The 18,942-nt window shown below is 43.0% G+C and overlaps 3 protein-coding genes across 4 annotated transcripts in view; 1 reads left to right on the top strand and 2 right to left on the bottom strand.

Annotated features, from left to right (window-relative positions):
- TMEM104 (transmembrane protein 104) overlaps window positions 1-8,118 on the bottom strand; it is an 82,790-nt gene extending 74,672 nt beyond the window's left edge. The window contains exons 1-3 of the mRNA XM_080993876.1: window positions 7,974-8,118; window positions 4,474-4,568; window positions 452-573 (exon numbers count right to left, since the gene is read on the bottom strand). Of these exons, the coding sequence (XP_080850002.1) occupies window positions 452-573; window positions 4,474-4,518 (167 nt within the window). The 5' untranslated portion in view covers window positions 4,519-4,568; window positions 7,974-8,118. The remainder of the gene's footprint in view (window positions 1-451; window positions 574-4,473; window positions 4,569-7,973) is intronic.
- Window positions 8,119-8,347: 229 nt separating this feature from the next.
- On the top strand, window positions 8,348-13,898 carry NAT9 (N-acetyltransferase 9). Of its 2 annotated transcripts, none has more exons than XM_080994083.1 (7): window positions 8,348-8,415; window positions 9,347-9,433; window positions 10,511-10,620; window positions 11,744-11,884; window positions 12,407-12,466; window positions 12,899-12,993; window positions 13,099-13,898. In XM_080994083.1, the coding sequence occupies exons 2-7, from the start codon at window positions 9,357-9,359 to the stop codon at window positions 13,243-13,245; spliced, it is 630 nt and encodes a 209-aa protein (XP_080850209.1). In that variant the 5' UTR covers window positions 8,348-8,415; window positions 9,347-9,356; the 3' UTR covers window positions 13,246-13,898. The 2 variants fall into 2 exon arrangements, with proteins under 2 accessions (XP_080850209.1, XP_080850210.1); XM_080994084.1 differs by lacking the exon at window positions 8,348-8,415 and adding an exon at window positions 8,421-8,441.
- Window positions 13,899-14,237: 339 nt separating this feature from the next.
- LOC308470544 (polycystin-1-like) lies at window positions 14,238-18,669 on the bottom strand. The gene is made up of 3 exons (XM_080993972.1): window positions 16,621-18,669; window positions 16,110-16,427; window positions 14,238-15,596 (listed from the first exon to the last, which is right to left on the bottom strand). Exons 1-3 carry the CDS (start codon window positions 16,753-16,755, stop codon window positions 14,886-14,888), a joined length of 1,164 nt encoding a protein of 387 aa, XP_080850098.1. The 5' UTR covers window positions 16,756-18,669; the 3' UTR covers window positions 14,238-14,885.
- Between the last annotated feature and the right edge of the window lie 273 nt (window positions 18,670-18,942).

The following is an 18,942-nucleotide window of genomic DNA, read 5'->3' as shown; positions in this document are numbered from 1 at the left end:
CAGTCCATCCAAGCATCACCTGTCTTGCCTCTGATGCTATTGTACATAATGTTCAAACAGGGTGTTCACATTTAATGTGCCACATGTGTGGGCTCGGAATGTGCAATAAATGTCCAATGTCTGACCACAGAACTCGAGCAAATGCACCCCATATTAGAACACCTATGTATGGATGTAAGGTGGCAATGGAGGCAAGGGCTGATGTGCCAAATGGGCAGGGAGGAAAGTGCATTCTTACTCTTCAGCACATGTGGGGGAATGAACTAGGTAAGAATACTGTCTGATCTGCCTTATGTAAAACATTCCCTCAAGGCCAAGGCACAACTTTCTTATTGAAATCACAATGGCTGGGTGACAAATGGACTGTATTACTTAGATACAAGTGACACCTTTGGGATTTACAAGTTCCCAGTAGATTGTTAATGGAAACTGACATGCAGAAAACTCTTACCTCATGAACCCCAAGAACATTATTAGGATGAGGCTGACAAGCCAACCAGCAGTGGCAAAGGCCTTTGGCATAGTCAGAGCTCCAGTCCCAACTATGAGATTGAACATGTAAACCAGGCCAACCTGCAATTAAAGAAATCATAAATGTTAAAATCATGTGACTTTTAGTTGTTAAAAAAGACTCTTTGGCTAGCAATCCCAAAATGGCCAGAAAGCAGCAGCCTCCATAGACAATCCAAACCAACATGGCTACTATAATGGTGCAGTTTTATAGAAAATATTATCGTCTCAGTGGAGAAATGCTTTTTAGCTCATACTTACACAGTTAGGTAGTGTTTAATGTTTGGCCTTAGAAATATTAACAGTTGTGGTTTTTTTTAAAAAAGAAAAAACACCTATGCAAACCCTCTGCAAACCACAACTTTCCAATAGCCCAATAGTTTATTTCTTGTTTTCCCAACCTAAGCCTTCAGGATGAGGGAGATTACAGATAAAATCTCCTTCTCCACATAGCAAGAGTTAAGCAGAAAGACCAGACATGCTGGTGAAAGGACATAGCCTCAAAACATCATGTGAGTTGTATCAGTGACTGTCCCTACCCTATGACACGAAGCCCTTTACTCAAGTCATGAAGTTCTCTCACTTGCCATGTTTCTAACTCCAAAGGAAAGATTCTCTGAAACTAAAGGTGTTGCAAAGAGGCTGAGGTTTTTTTCTAGGGGGAAGGGTGGTACAGTTACTCAACTTCACCCATGAGGAGCCAATATAGGATGTGAGGTATTAAAGGAGCATTCCACAGCTTGCCAACTATTAGCCAAACAGGAGTCTGACAAGTAATTTTCCTCCCAAGTATATTTAGCAGTGAAGCAGATGGAAATTTTCCCTTATTGGGACACCAGAGGAATCTTGTTAACGAATGGGAATATCTGCATGACAAGCTTGTTGACAGTAAAATCAACCCTTAAGAAGAGCTATTCTGAATTAGTTCCTGCCTCAGTTCTTACTTTTAAATGGCAGGCTAAGACCAGGCATTATTATTGTTTATCGAAGAACATTACATTAATAGTAACAGCAAAAGAAATTTGCTCTTTTGTTTAGTAAAAACCTACTTGCCTTCCCACAGTACAAAGTGCTAAAATGGAACTACCTCAAGGGGCTCAGATTCCACAATTTCTATTTTTAATCTGCTTTATCCTGTAGGTTCAACACTGGCTCTATCTGCAGCAAAAACAAGAGTCATTACTATTTGTGGGGCAGTGCCCTCATAACTAAAACAGTTCTGTATTGAAACGTAGTATGAAGAACTCATGTATGAGTAGATTTGGTAAGTCAGAACCACAATGGGTAATTAAGGTGGCAGCTCAGTGACAGATGACAATATCTGAATGTAAAAGACTCCAGATTCAAACCCTAGCATCTCCAAGTAGAGCTGGGAAAGATTTCTTCTTGAAACCCTGGAGAGCAACTACTAGCCAATTCAGACAACACCGAAGCAGATGAACTAATGGCCACACTCAGTATACAGCTGCTTCCTATGAGCCCTGGGCACTAGCAGGAAAATAATTTAAACTTATTAAAATCATGTGTCATCTAAGATACAGTATCCATTAGACTTGAAGTGCAAGAAAGTAGTGCAGGGAGGATGAGAGAAAGAGCACCACTGATGGCTACCTTCCCCTTATTAAAATTACTGGAATGCCCATTATCAGAAGACAACCATCTACCTGGAATTCATGTCCACTGTCAAACACACAATTTTTAAACCACAAGTAACCATAAATAAAATTACCTTAAGAACAGGGAATGTATACAGTTTATAAACCAAATGCTCATGGCAGAAGTTCTGAACTACAAATGCATCCTTCAGAGACCTTTTATGCATAGCCATTCACTTCTCTTTGAGAGAACAAGGTCCTCCTGTACTTACTGGCATCTGAACAGCAAATGCATCTTTTGACTGCTTTCCCAGAGGATGAAACAGTAGATGTCAGTTTGCAAAGCGATTTTTTTAACTCGTTGGGCAGAACTGTCATTCCCTGCATACACCACCTCTTGGCTCTAGGCCTTAATTGGTTCTGCACACGAAGCCTTTGAGGACAGAAACCTTGGAGGTTTTCTTTGACTCTGATTAAAAAGAACAGTATAGGGAGGGAAGATTTATTTCAGATACTGGTAGAATCATATTTTGGGCCCTCCGAAAATGAGACAAGTACCATTTTTATGCTCAACAGCCTGAAGATTTCTGCAATGCTATAATTTTCAATCTGTAAGGTACTTGGTAATTTAACATCTTGGGAGTCTATTTTTCCCCTTGAAGATTCAGATCAATCTTCCATGGACTAAATGTACCAGCAAGCATCACTATCCGATTAATGTATTCTCAAAAATCACTTGCAATCAGAAAACCACCACTCATGAGGATAGCTTTGACAGAGAGCTGTGATGGGTTATATATTAGGAAGGAGGACAGAGTCCACTGGTATGCCATAAAAGGGCATCATAGGATGCAGCTTCAGCAACTCTCAACTCTCAACTCTTGTGTATGTATGTGCACTGCTTTCAAAGCCTCTTTGTTCATCTCAATTTTTATATTAAGAAAATACTTTCCTGATGTTTTAACTACTTGTTGCTGCAAGATGGCAGCAACAAGAATTCCAACTATGGAAACAGAACAGAGCCTATTGGGGCAAGCATAGCCCATCAGCTACTTAAGAAAGCTACACAAATTTTAAAAACCTGTCCCCTGTGTTGCAGAATGCCTCTGCACTGACTGATGTAAACATGCACCCAGGAATCTTTTGCACATTCTTTGTGCACATGTCTTTTTATTGTTACATGAAGCAGTCTAGACTGTAAGAGAATGTGTCACTGCCCTAAAGACTTCACAACCAGAAAAGTATAATCATGTATTTAGTATGCTTGCACACTGCTCTTCCCTGAAGAGGCTTTTACATATGGCTTCCAGATAGCCTTCCATTCAGTGAAATTACAGGACAACACCTGTTCAGCTTCACAGAAGAACAGCCTGGTGTAACTTTGCACAACTACATCACTAAATGGCACAAGTCTGAAAACTGCTTTGAAGGTGGCAAGTTGCAACCAATGCTGTCCTTCTTTACATGGAAGGTTCTTTGTTCCCATACAGGCATCTGCAGACAAAAAAGGGAGGTGATTTTGCAAATTTCCCCTTTCTTCACCATACTGTGTCAGAGGATCCTCCAATTCCCTAGAAAAGATGGGGAGGGGGGCCCTCCCCCTCTTCTTCCCCCAACCTTATACTGTATACAACACTAATGTCTCATGTCAAATGTAACTAATCTGTAGAAAGGACTTTAGAACTTGAAAAAAGAAACAATGTGCGTACTTTTATAAACCAAGAAATTCTTTAATAAAAAATATTTTAAAAAAAAATAGATGGGGAGGGTATGAAGGTGATAGCAGCACAAAAGTGGAACTAATGAAAATCACCTCCAACTGTTCATGGAATCCTCTGCTGGATCAAAGAGACTTCCATGACTGGAAGGACAGCATGGGATAAAATTAGCCACATCTAATTTCTGGCTAGTTTATCCACTACCCAAATTACTTAGTTCCTCTTGCCTCTGATATTTGGGATTCTTTTCCCTCTTGTTAGTATTATATCTATCATAATCTAACATATGTTGAAGCAACCTTATTCGCTGATGCAGCTTTAGTGCAATTACACACTTTGAATATTCACTAGAGACTCAATAGAGGGTATTTGGCAAGGTTTGCTAAGCATCAAAGCATGTTTAAAAACGCAAGTCTGATAAGCTTTTAGAGCATGTGTGGGTGAAAAGAGCAAACAAGTCCTTGTATTAGAAAAGTTTCCTGAGTTTTTTTCCAAATGTATTGTAACACAAGTATAAAATGCCTATCACAATTTAAAATCAAAACAAGAACGGGGGGGGGGGGGACCATGAAGAAACAGGAGCAGGAAATACAGAGCATAACTGTGCTGCTTGTCTCCAGCAAGAGACTGTAGTAATGCTAAATACTCACGTAAGGTGAGTACAGCTCTCCTGTATCAGTAATGCCTCCAGCCATGTTGAAGCCGATGAGAGATGTCAGTTCCTTTTGATCCAACCACTGTTAACCTGAAAGAAATTTTATCAGCTGTTTACAGGAGTCAACAAAGCAAGCGGTAACTGCAGTTCATCACTGTGCATTAATGCAAGTCTACTGGTATTGCTGCCTACCTTCTCTGGAAAGAAAAGTAAACAGATTCCCCCAAATCAGCTAGTTTGAATTTGAAATCAGAATTCTTCACTTGCATTGCAAATTGCATAATTCTCACTAAAGTCCATAATCCTTTTAGAGAATCTAGTGAAATACCAGCCACATCAAAAACAAGGATCAAAACTAAGGTTCTCCTGTCACTCTAAAAGTATATAATCTAGCCAGATGATATAGTAACATACTTTAAGGAATTCCATTTAGAATGAATGGATTATAATCACTAAGGGGAAAATAGATTTAAGATCTTTTATTTAAATTAAGTCACTTACTTTACAATTTACACATCTCCTGAACAAGCATTCATGACAATTGGTTGCTAACAATTAAATATAATTGTTAGATGTTTTACTTGACGGCTACAGTTACAATCATATGCATAGTTATTTGAAAGTGCACCTGAACCAAGTGGGACTTAGTTGAAAGGAAGCCTGCTAAGTCTGGTGCCTTGCATAAATTTTGTACTGGGAGTTATGGCCTAAATATTTGGACAGCACCAGGTTGGTGAAAGCTGTGTTATAGGGGTTCAAAACTTTCTGGCAGCCTTATCCTCCATGAATTTGTTTAACCTTTTTTAAAGCCACCCAAGTTGGGGGCCATCAGTGCCTTCTGTGGGAGTGAATTCTATACTTTAACTATGTGCTGTGTAGAGAGTAACTTTCTTTTCTCTGTCCTGAATCCTCCAATATTCAGCTTCAGTAGATGTCCACAAATTCTAGTGTTAGAAGTATATAAAATTATGTATGACATGGAGAACTCCTATCATGCTGCCTCTTACCTTTGCTCTAAACTAAAAAGCCCTGATTGCTTCAACCTTTCCTCATACGAGAGGTGCGCCATCCCTTCATCATTTTGGTTGCCCTTTTCTGAACCTTTTCCAACTCCACAATATTGTTTAAGTGGTGAGGCAACCCAAACTGTACATGCTATTCCAAATGCAGCTGCAACAGAACTTGAAAGCTTACTTTTTGTGGCATTTTTATTGGCCCTAATAAAATCTCCACCCAAACAGAATTATAGTATGCTACTGGAGCAAGGCTTAAATAGGAGGAAAGCCTCACAGTCTACACAGACCTTTTACAACAATGAGGAAAACACCATCCATAACATGCTACCCCACGTGATGAGTTTCTTCATGCAAGTGTGCGTGCTGGAAAATTTCTAAATGTTTACATGGGGGGGACCGACCCATACTGTATTGTATGAGTTGGCACTAAGATTCTTATCTAACACATTAGCAATTCCACTGAACCAAAAAGAGAACCAGAGAGCCAGAAAAAGTTACAGGCAAAGTGTAAGTACCATGGAAGGCACTGCATGTGCCTAAATACAAAAAGCAAGGATTTCCAAGGCCCTGCTTTCTTACCCCATATCATTTACTCACAAGTCCCCTTCTTTGGCTGAGGCTGGGCTCTTTGTTGAAGAAACCACTCTGTCCTGAATTTCCTAGCTCCTACTCCTGTTTGCATCTTACTGCATGGCGTGGGAAAGTTTTACCTGGACTTTCTATGGCTACTCAGATTGAATGTATGCAATTACTGCCGTGAACAGAAAATACGATAAAGAGGGCCTCTTATCAGAAGACACTCAGAATGTACTCCTAACCCTTTCAATCTCTGCTGCTGGAGGAAGAGGAGGATAAGGTAGAGGGGACCCTCCACCAGCTCCTGCCAGCCTCCGCTGCTATACCCTGAGAAATAGAAAGCTACCAACAGTGATTCTACCACTATAAGCCATTAGAGAGCTCTGAAATGAGGCATTTTGAGGCAGGGTCTGGCAGCTTGGAATCTTCTGGTTCCAAAGCCCTGCAGGTTTCAATTCTTGGGCACTCTGCTGAGCCTGCCTGGAGCTTTTATAGCCCCCCCAAGCCACCCACCACTTTTGATTCTAGTCACTATAAGCAGTAAAGCTTGGGATGCAGTGGTTGAGCTGCTGTTCTGTTGCTCCCCGCAAGGGGTTAGGATTGCTCCATCAGTTATTTGAAGCACAAGACTACAAGGCGCAGACAAAGCAAATGTTAAGGAATGATATTTGGAGTCAGTGTCATGCCAGAAAGCCTGATTCAAATATAATGACAAAGTAAAATCCGCAGATGTAACTGTCCACTTCGATAGTTTGGGGGGGGGGGGTGGAATACCACTTGTATTTTTGCTCACTGGCCTAAAGGCCATAGGTGAGCAGAACCTCTATAAAGGCATGTGAATGGGTGGGGAAGGGGGATTGGTTTCCATACTAACAAAAGAGGAAGTAAGAATGTTTCCTTCACAATCAGCAAAGAAATGTAGCAAGTAAGCATAGTGGAGATGAATCACTCCATCCTTTCTTCACCATTCTGCATATTATTAGTCTGCTAATAGGAGGGGCTGCCCCTCCTCCACAGCCAGCCTGGAAAAGCAGCTCACTAGCCTCTTAGTAGGTTAATAAGAACATCTGCAGGTTAGTAATTTTTGTGGCCTTATTTACAAGGCTGTGTTTCATCCTAAAAAAAGACTGGAAACTACCAGCTTCCACTTTACTTCAGAGGCTTCTTACTCCACCAGTACACTATGCAGCTGCCCCTCCCCCCATAAAGTAAAAAATAAAAATACTCAAAGCAGAAATTGTAGGGAGATTTTGACAGATTTTTTTCTGAGCACTTGGGGTCAAAAGAAAGCAATTTAAAGCAACGGTTGTTGGGACATTTCATTCCAAATCTGCTAGACAGAGCCAGCCAGCCAGCCAGCCAGAGGATGATGACAGGTGGGTGTCCTGCCACCCACCCCCACAACATAAATCCTGGCTACGCCCGTGGAGAGAGATGCACCCACAAGCAATTGCATGGACATTTCCCTCTCCCCATATATGCGTCTGTGAATTCACACACGCACACGTGTACTGAGTCTCCGAGCAGATACAGACAACCGCGTGACCACCGCCTGCACCTGATAGGCAGCAGATCTTCCTCGCTGTTTGGGAAGATGCTCACGCCGAGCGGAGGAGGCACTTCTGTAGTCCTCTGCGCGGTCTCCTTCAGGGGGGAACAGCCCAGAGACAGGCAGAACAGTCACACACAGCCTGCGCCTATTTAAAAGCCTCCTCCGGAGAGCCGCGGGAGAAGAAGCGTCGTCGGGAATGCCACGTCTTCCCCGCCAACCCTTTCCCCGACCCGCCTCAGGCCGCCAGCCCGCTTCCCCTTCTGTCGCCACACAGAACTTCGCCCCGCCGCCACCACCGGAGCCCGCTCTGCCACCCACTCAAAAAAACCTCCGCACAACAAGCCTCTTTACCCGCCACGCCGGCGCTCCTCGCTCGGCTCCACGGCAACGTCCGGCCCAGCAACTCCCAACCGTCGTTTTTCCCTCATTACCGGCGCGAGCAAGGGGAACCCGCCGACGGCGCACGCGCGCAAGCGGAGTCGCTGAGGGAGGGTAGGCGGGGCAGTGGGGAGGGAGGGAAACAGCGCTTCGACGCCAAGCAAAAAGCCGCCAACAGCCGAGCTTTCCGCGCGCGTGACCACGACTTCTCGAATCGCTTTCTACGCCGATTGGTCCCTTCTCTTGAAGGCACGTGACCACGGGGGCGGGGTGTGTGGCTGTATGCGTCGGTCGGTGGTTGGGAAAGACGCTGGTCGGATTGAGACTCGGCGGCTGCCGTAGCGCGACCGGGAAGGAGAGTTTGGCCACTGCGCGTGCGTGCGTGCGGCTTGTGTTGGGATGGTAGAGGAGCGAGGTAAATAGGCGCTTGCGTGGCTTTGGGTGGGTTTAAAGTGGAGCTTGTCTCTCTTTCTCTGGTTCAGGTGTAGATTGCGGCTAAATGACGCCTGTTTGGAGATTAGGAGTAGTATGTGGGGGAAGATCTCTTGCGAAAGTGGCTCCCTGATAGATGTCTCTTCAGTGTTCCCTCTGGAGAAGTTACATGCAAAGTCTAATTCCTTTTTTTTGTAACCCGCTTTGAGGTTTGTTTGTTTTCTTCAAGTGGTGTACTGCATAAATGTTATGGAATAAATTCCATGCAGTGCGCAAGCAAAATTGTGGAATTTATTTCCAAGGAATGCTGTTAGTGTGGTTGCACCCGGACACTCAACCACCTCCACCTCCTCATCCTCCTGTTTTAACTTCTGCATCCTGGATGTCAATTATGAACTGCTGTAATTATCCTGTGTTTCAGTCACAGTGTAGCAAATGCTTTATAGCTCATGACTAAGTAGTCTGGACCTCCTTTGCAGTTGCTTCATAATTCTTATACTACCACTGTTATACTACCACTATTAAATAACTATTCTTTGTTATTAAACATTGTACCATTTCTGTTGGGGTTGGGGCAAAGAGAAATATTAAATAAGTAGGGTTTTCTTGCAGTTCATCCGCTTCAAGATACTCTCAGCAATTATTTTGGTCAAATTACAGATCATATCTCTCACAAATGAACCATGGTAAATGACATTTTATGTACACAAATATATTGCAGCTGCCCTTTAAGTATCTTACATTTTATTGTATATACTTGGACCGATTGTATATTAAAATTGATATGTATGATTCCTCTGTATAGTATTGTTATATTTTGCTCTCATTTGTTGTTGTTCATTCTTATTTCAAAACTGAACCAATAACATTTATTTTCAAAAAGTGTATCACTAACATAATCTTGTTTGTTGCAGGCTTGGAGCTATGAGAATTAACCAGAATACTGTACTGCAGGGAAAGAGGGTGACCCTGGTGCCATATACCTCTGCTCATGTACCCAAGTATGAAACAGATACTTTGCCAAATCTCCAGTTGGGGGGGGGGGGGGACATTGACTTTAGAGGTCTGGAATGTTAAGTCATCTTTACATATTTCTTTGCAAAAGATTTTTTTATATGTGTGTGTTTGTAATATGTGTTTGTTAATTTGCATTCCAAGTGGAACAAACAGATAAACTGCTTGAGCCATAAGCACTGAAGTTACCTGTAACTGCTCTGATCTGCAAGTATTAATGGATCAGTTTATTGATATTAATTGGGCATATATGCAAAAGTTGTGGGGGATTTTAACTTTTCTTTTTTAAAAAATTCAAATTTTCACATATGTTCATAGGAATATTTTTGATAACACCTCCTACATTTTGAGATAACAAAACTGCAGGTATGTCCAGGTCTGAAATATGCACAGGTGGGCAAAATCAATCATCTGTGCTTGGGGGCGGGGGGGAATGATGGTAATGGTAACCTCTTGTCTAGACTACCAAGAACTTATCACTGCTGTCTGGTGCATGTTTACTGAGATGTACATTCCACTGAGTGTGGTGGAGCTTATTCCTAAACTAGTATGCATTAAGATTACAGCCTTAATTTTTAACTCTGCAGGCATTTGGAAACCTCATTTGTAAGCAGTAAGAACAACATATTTGAGAATTATTAGAAATGGACATATTTACTGCTTACTGGTAATATATCTGCCATTACTACATGAGAGATATGTGTATATGGAAGGCAGGGCCTGGGGCACCCTCTCAGTAAAGATCAGGAATAGAGGTTGTATTTTGTCCTAAATACATTATCTCCAGGTGCAGCTCCCATCCCCCATTCAATAGCAGCCTAAATACAAGTGGAATGAGAGTTAAACCTTGGTGAACCCAGCCATTAAGAATAATGTCTTCTGTCTGTGCGGTGCCTATTTCATGTTGTGAAGAAATAAAATAGAATGTTGGTATTAGTTTGCCTGGACCAGTCATTTCATGCCTCAAATGGGTTCATGGTGGAGATCTTGTTTACCATTCCAACAGAACATAGTAGGCAATGTTCTGAAGAGGAATATATTCCCTCTCTGGATTTTCTCACCAGGTACCATGAGTGGATGAAGTCTGAAGAGCTGCAGCGTCTGACTGCATCAGAGCCATTAAGCCTTGAGCAGGAATATGAGATGCAGCGCAGTTGGCGGGAAGATGCAGACAGTGAGATTTTTGAATATTTGTCAGGATTTGAAGATGGGGGTAGCGAGCACATATGTTTCCTAGTTTATTTAAAGGTCCATTCATATAAAAGTGATTCTTCCATGTTAAAACTTCAGCTGCTGATCAGTTCAACATGGTAATAACTAATACTCATAATTTGGACTGTGTAGAAATAGATGGCAACTTTATTCTGAGCAAAATTAAATCTTGGAAGGTACTCAGGGCCAAAACCGCAGAATACACAAGTACCCAAGAATCACATAGGTAAAGATAAAGGGACCCCTGACCATTAGGTCCCGTCGTGAGCGACTCTGGGGTTGCGGCGCTCATCTCACTTTATTGGCCGAGGGAGCCAGCGTACAGCCAGCGTCATGTGGCCAGCATGACTAAGCTGCTTCTGGCGAACCAGAGCAGCGACGGAAATGCCGTTTACCTTCCTGCCAGAGTGGTACCTATTTATCTACTTGCACTTTGACGTGCTTTCGAACTGCTAGGTTGGCAGGAGCAGGGACCGAGCAACGGGAGCTCACCCCGTCGCGGGGATTCGAACCGCTGACCTTCTGATCGGCAAGCTCTAGGCTCTGTGGTTTAACCCACAGCGCCACCTGCGTCCCTATGAAGAATCACATACCAGCTACCTAAACATGGTATCTATAGTTATCCACACTTAGATAACTTTCCATGCAATGTCCTCTGGATGCTGTGGAAGTTCTGCTCTTTAGCCCAATACCTGTAGTTAGGTACACAAGAACTGAACTATAACACCCTTCTTACTGATGGCTACCACATAAAAATTCAGATGGGCCTTTTTTTATTTCCTGCGAAGGGGAGCAGAATAGGCCCACCAAACACTTGCCCATTTGGTTTGACCCAAATTGACATTAGGTGAGATTAAATTCTTCCCAGAGTTCTGTATTTTCCTAAGGGCTTGAGGGACAGGAAAAGAGTTGCATTGGCTTTTGCACCCAGCCTGAAGCAAGAGAGCTCTCATTCCTAGTCAAGGAGGAAGCTTTTTACAACGTGCTGGTTGCCATTAATTACTGCATTAGTTGACCCTGGTTTCATTTAAAATGGTTTTAAATGTTCTCCATTGGGCCTGCTTCTTTTTAAAAAAATTCCCCAGAATGCACATTCATAGTGCTTGACACAGATAAGTGGTCTAAGCAGACAACCACGGAGGAAGACTGCATGGTGGGCGATGTGAACTTGTTCCTCACAGACAGTGAAGATCCAACACTCGGAGAGATCGAAATCATGATTGCAGGTAACCTAACGCTTCTGGGCCCATCAATATTTCAGCCTTTAGCAAGTTACTTCAAAAGATTGTCTCTTCAGCAGAAGTGACCAAAGCCAACAAAAAATAAAATAGGTTATAAGCAAACATCCTGTGCACAAATGTCTGGCCCAACTATTGCAACCTGACCTAGCGTCATTCCTTGGTAAGTCAGTGGAAGCTGCCAGGGTTGTATTTTGTCAGTCATGAATTTTTCAGAAACGAAGCCTAAATCTTACTAAATGTGCAAGAAAGGAGCCTCATTCTTTTTTCTTCACCCATCCCTGTATCCCTTTAGCCTGATTGATCTTTCTGTAACAAAATAAATAATGCTGCATATATTGTACCTTCTGGTCTTAAAAAAGAGCCTAGAATTAGGAAGATTCTAGGATGCGTGAGAGATACCCATTCCAAATTCTAGACCCTCCTGTTGGCCAAATGTTCCCCACCTTTGTTCTAGATGAACCTGGAAACAGATACAGTTCTTAATTCTCCCCTGCTCCTCTCTTTCAGAGGCCAGCTATCGTGGCAGAGGATTTGGCAAGGAAGCCACTCTGATCATGATGTCCTATGGTAAGAGTGTCTGGCGTGAAGTTGGAAAGTGTTGGAGGTGCTGCATATGCATGGAGGAATAACTTCCGTGTACATCAATAGCGGTAGAAGATTTCCATTCAAAGACTTTGAAATTCTGCCATAGAGTTTTAAGATACCTTGCTAATGAGTTTACTTTTCTGCTTATACTTGGAACACAGAGCCTTCAATCACCTATAATAGTAGAAACATAGGAAGCTGCCTTATACCGAGTAAGCTCATCACTTCGTCTCACTTAGTATTATCAACACTTGCTAACCGTGGCTCTCAAGGGTTTCAGACATTTCCAACCTTACCTGGAGATGCCAGGGAGAGAAAATGGGACATACTGCATGCAGAACATGTGATCAACCTTCCCAAATGAAATTGACAAGAGTAGAGACAGTAGCTTATTTCTAATCTTCTATCCTGTAGGAATGACTCGCTTGGGACTAAACACCTTTGAAGCTAAAATTGGATTGGAAAATGAAGCCAGTATTGGCATGTTCAAAAAGATTCATTTCAAGGAGGTGCGCTAATAAGTATTCCTCATGTAGCAGAACCATCTTTAGTTGACTCTGTATTTGTGGCAGACCCTAAAGTTAACTTGGATTATTATCTTGTGCACTCTCTAGGTGGGAGTAAATGTCGTCTTCCATGAAGTAACACTCAGACTGATTGTGGATGAGCAAGAAAGGCAGTGGCTGCTTGAACAAACCAGCCACGTGGAGGAACAATTTTACAATGTAACGAAGCTGCAGAATCGAGTTTGTGACAGCTAACGAGGCTTAGCTCTCTTTATATGGACTCCAGAAGCATGGGATCTCTGCCTCCAAACTGCATCATGGCCTGGATCTATGGTGTTAGGGACCAACCGCTGCAGGCGGAAAATGCTGCAGGCTCTGTACTGCAGTCAACAGCAGTCAACTTGACTTGCTGTTGCCCATCATACTTTTGTTTACCTTCTTTCACAAGAAAATCTAATGTCTACTGCAACTAGAATGAACTATCATCTTGGGGAAATGGTTGCTGTTGGTGAAAATGGCAAAGTGTGATGTATATAGAGTGAACTGAATGTGTTTGGACTGCAGTGCTACTAATGGACAGGAAAGTTAGGCTTGTCTCCTCTGTTACAAACACAGTCACATCATAGGCTAATATTGCCTTACTAGGGCCTGTTTCTACCAAAAACATAAACTACAACCTACTCTTATTCTGAGGGTTAATCGGCAGCAGTCCTAGAAACAGGTGGTTAATGTTTGGTTGAACTGAAATGCTAAATGGGCTTCTCTCAAAGCATTGCAGGCTCCCATACAGCCTCTCAGTTATTCAGTGAGACAGCTGTTTTCTCACTGGCACACACCAGGAAGTTTGTCTGTTTCTCTTTACTAAGATGAAATGTGAAAACGTAAAACGTGTACACTCTTTTCTCTCACTGCCAGTTTCTTTTCTGGGTTCAGGTCTTGCTGTGTGTACCCCCCCCCCCCCCCATTTGCAGAAGTATAAGAGATGTAAACCTACGATGAAGGGTTCGGTACCGGTGATATGATTATCTCCTGTATGTGAAACTAGTTACAGGAACTTGATGAAAAATGCTGATTGCATTGTGCTGTTACAAATGCTCCATCTGCACAAGCATATCCCCTTCCTCTATGCTGTTCTGGAAGTCCTCGCACCCAATGTCAAGGAGAGAAGGGGGGGGCGGCCCCTTTGTGCAAGGCTTCTGCTGGCTCCTGCCCTCAGAGGCTAATGAAGGACTTGGTAGTAAGCATAGTATGTTGGATGTATGTACTGTTTTAATACAGACATGACAAGTTCTCAAAGGCTGTGATTACAGATGTATTTTTGCAGCGACTTCAAGAATGTAATGCTCAATGTAGCTAGCTAGAAGCTCTGCTCCCTTAGACTGTCCCATAGAATACTGACACACACACATCCTCTAACCAGACAAGCAAGAGGCATGAAAGAATGCATTTCAGTCAGGGCCAGGGAGGGTGGAGAGTTGGTAAGGAAGATGTGGCTTGGAGAGAGTTTGAAAAGCCTGATAAAGAGGCCTGGAGGCTGCATTTGGGCCCTTGTCCTGAGGTTGCCCATGCCTGTCCTAAAGCCTTCCTTGTAGGTATTTCATTCCAGACAGTGGTACAAAAATACAGTAGGATTGCGTAAAGCTACTGTGCTAGATTGTAAATACACTACAGAGTGCTTTACATGCACCACTATAATTCTAATTTTATCTGTGCAGAAAACTTAAGGCATTCTAGGCAGAGTTCACCCAATTTGTAGTACCCTGAAAGATAACAAAGGCAAGGAGGTTAATCTGGACCCTACTTTTCCAGTGAGTTGCATTATGTGAGTGAAGCACGAGGAGGGAAAACAAACTGGTACCAGCTCTTGTGCTCAGTTAAACCCACACAGACGTTGTCTACATGTCACCTGTTCCTTCGGTCTGCCACGCTCTCCTCTTTAAAGGGATCTGTCTCTGAAGCACGTCGCAACATGGATATCCCTGCCCTTCCTCACTCCTGGGTCTCTTTTTGAACAAATGGGCCGGCCAGGGAAGAGTGCTTCGGAAGCCTGAAGCTGGAGGGTTGCCCACCAGAACCTTGTATCCTGTTGAGCTTTGCTGAGATACGGTATCCGCTGGGTGCTGCTTGCCCCCTTCAGTGGCACTGCAGCTGGAAATCCTGACATGGTGAGCTCTGAGCCTGGCTAAGGCAGACTCTGAGAAGGTGCTGTAAGTTCTCAGCAGCCCTAAGCTGGTTCTTGAGGCGAGTGTTGCTACCTTTTCCATGGGATGGCTTTTCTGCCCCTTCTTCTTCTTGCAAATTCTCCTCTGAGTCTCCTCTAAGCTGGTCTCAAGATGGCACACATCCTCCATCAGCTTTAGGACCCTATCAAAACCGTCCAGGAGATCGTTGACTGCGGATGGCAGGTGCTCCAGGTTAAAGTCTACATTGCAAGGATCAGGGATGGGGCTCTCAGGAAGCACCAGCTCTTCAGAGCTGAAGGAAGAAATGGTTGCAGTAGCACAGTGAAAGTTGGTGCCCGGAGAAGGAAGGCGAGAAGGTTTGGAGTTTCCAGAAGAGTGGGAAATCAGGGAGTCCATCCCTTCAAATTTCACCTTGTGGCGAAACTGAAAGGCAAAGAGGTCAAAATCTGTTGCAAACTCTCTTTCCTGTTGTCTGGGAAAACTAATTCAGCCATCATGGGGACAAGCTAGGCTGCCATTCTTTATATAGATTGTGGTGTGAGGTATAGAGAAAGGTCTCTCAAAACTGATTCTGAAATCAAGCTTACAGAGTTATCATACTCAAGTCTATTTAGAGGAGAACAGCTCAAACAAAAGAGACATTCAGATGGTCATCACATTTATGTAAACAGCTGTTTACAGCTGGGAAGCTGCTATGCATTAATAGTTCAACCCTGTGAAGCTGCCTTCATGTGGCTTGTATTGAAAGTTACCACCACATCGTAAGTGGTGATAGGGCAAGCATAGAATAGCACCACAGAGCAGCCACATTCTCACTTTCCATCTCTTCCCCTTGAGACAGGACTGTGCAGAAGAGTGCTGTATTCCCCATTCCCTTTTTCTTTCTTTTCTCCCCACCCACCACCTCTATTGCTTTGGGTGTTTTATCTCGCTTACCTCTTTGGTTTTGCTGAGTCCTAGCCACAGCTTCAACCTTTTTACCAAAAACTCAATCATCTCGTAATCCTGAGGCTCAATAGCTGGATGGTAGATCTCAGAATGGACAGTACGGTAACTGTTAAGGACAGAGGCACAAAGGAAGCTCTTCACCATCCAGAGCACGCCAGCTCCAAAGCTTAGGATGTATGTTGTCCCCAGGATAGGGGAAACTTGCATCAAAGAGTGGAGGAAAGTGATCTTCCCACAGAGAGTGGAAAGCAGAGCTGAAAAGGCACAAGGGAGTGTCCTGAACTCTTCCACAGTTGAAGAGAAGGCCTGAACAATGAAGAAGAAAAGAAAAAGGTTGTGGAGATTATATATATATATATTTAAAAAGGTAGGATCAGTGTTTCCCCTCCTCCCCCTATTTTGGGGTGGGCAGGAGAAACCTTAGAATAGCATGCATCATTTCCCCATGCACTGACTTCTCATTCTCATTCTCCCTCACCCCATTCTTTTTATAACCTACTAAACAGCCACACTTGGCACAGATGAGAAGGAAGAAGAGGAAGATGAGTTTGATAGCCACTAGCTCCCTCAAGGCATGCTGGAGGGTTTTCCCAAACACAGACCATCTCCGGACAAAGCGCAGCTGTTGCACCATCTAGAAAGAAAAAGAAGAAGCAGCTAGTTCAGAGACTTGCCTCTTTGAAGGGAAGAAGCTGTTGAGAACACTTTCTCTGTTCCCTTATCACAGGAAGAGAGCCAAGGAATATTATTGCAAGGCTACATCAAGATAACAAACAGCAGCCATCATCACAACCATAAGCATCGGTCAAGGGAAGCAGCTCTAATGCTTGGTGTCACGGTCCAATAAATGAGAACCTCAAAGGGAAGATTCTCAAAACTAGAGAAGCCGTTTTAGCTAATAAGGCCTGGCTGTTGGTTTGGAATATAAATGTTGAGTGTCACATCAGTGATAGGAGTGAAAATATTGTGGGTACAGCCACCTGAGTTTCTTGTATATGTGAAGGACCTAAGGAAGTTGGCTGCTTCAATTTAAGGACATAAAGGCTTCTTTTTGACAAACAGCAATACTGTTTGTTGGAAATTCCCACCCACGGAAATTCTCAGCTCCCCTGCTGTCTTTCCTGCTGACTTCACAGCCGAAGCTTTGGGCAGCCTTTATTTATCTGCTCTGTGTGTTCCTTCATTGTTCATTAAGGAAACAAGAGGCAGCAACAAAGCTCTAATTCGAATACATCCAAGCTTGGATGGAGCAGATGGGTCTCCCTGTGCAGATTCATTAGGCAGCACATGGAAAGGAATGGCACCAAGATTATCCCTCGGTAGCAGCTTCAATGACAATTATAAGGTCATTACAGCATCATTTAAGAGGCATGTTAACAAGAACCTATGCATCATTGTGATTGTTAATAGATCTGGCTCGGTGCTTTCCAAAACAGACATTTTGCTATGCACGAAGGGGACCATTTTAATAAATCTTCTCTTTTATAAGAGATGGAAGATGTATTCTGAAATTGTTAACCAAGTGGTTGTGGCCAAGAGGAGAGAAGGATGTGTCACAGTGAAGGGAAAATACATGGTCATGGTTGCTCAGGTGTCGAAATTCAAACAAAGGCTGCAATCAGTGGCACTGTTTGTGGGTGGCCTCTGGGGCCCAATTCTCAGCTCTCTGCAGTGAGCTTTATATCTCCTTTTTCCTTTCCCTGTTTTTATTTATTTATTAATTAACAATATTTTTACTTTGCTTGCAGGGAGGCATCCATGCCTATAAATTGTTATGTGCTAATTTGTGTTGATCTGTATCTGAAATCTTTTAAGTACCTCGCAATTTTCCTGGCTACCATCCTGGAAATAGTTATTTCTGGGATTGTCCTGCTGACTTAAAAAGGGACAACATTAGGCTCTACATTACAGGACTGCAGCCAGAGTTGCCAACCAGTCTGTCTGGTTTGGGGGAGAAAATTAACCATTTCGTCTATCTATATAAAGCCAACTCCCAACTTTCCATTTCGCATTATGAGGAAACAGAACCCAAAGTGGAGCTATGTAGTGAACGAGCAGATTCAATTCTCAATAAGCAGGGACAGCTTAATCCCCATATTAAAACCAGTTTGTGGGGGGGGGTCCCTCCCACATATTTAGAAATAAAGAAATTGGTTGTATTTAGTTTTACAGTAGCAGGTCTGATAGAACAGTGTGTTGTTGCCTTAGATTGCTATTAACAGTTTATGCACACTGTCTCTAAACTCTGGGAGAAATAAAGAGGACAGTCACGTCATTAAGATCATCTTCTTCACCAGCTTCACCAAATTCTGGTTCATTTCCAGGCTATGTTCAAAGTGCTGGTCATTAACCTTTGACTTTTGGTTAATGGGAACACATAACTGGGTTTCTCTATTGTCACATATCAGCCATGGAACAGCCTGCCCTAGAATATCTATTGGCTTCCTCCCAAAGAACATTTCATTCCAAACTAAACTAACTTTAGGTTGGTTGGCTGGCTGTTTTATGGTGTTTTCTGCCTGACTTCCGCCTAAAAAAGTATTTTATTGATATTATTATCATTTATTAAAGATAATAATAATATAAGATACATAAAACAAGCATAAAATATACAGGCAACCCCAATTTGTGTGGGGATTGTGTTCCAAGTCATCGTGTGCAATGGAGGAATGCATACAAGCTAATCCCAGCTTCTGTTTGGATCCCAGAATGTCCTGTTATTGGCCTGGCCCTCTGGTGCAAGTTCAGAGTGCTGGACCAAAAGATGCTAGCTCTGGTACAAGTCAGCTCTGGCACGACCCTGCTGACAAGCACCAGAGCC

Source organism: Podarcis pityusensis (assembly GCF_964106645.2).
Source record: "Podarcis pityusensis genome assembly, chromosome: 2".
NCBI classification, from domain to species: Eukaryota; Metazoa; Chordata; class Lepidosauria; order Squamata; family Lacertidae; genus Podarcis; species Podarcis pityusensis.
This window is presented reverse-complemented; position numbering and strand designations above follow the sequence as displayed.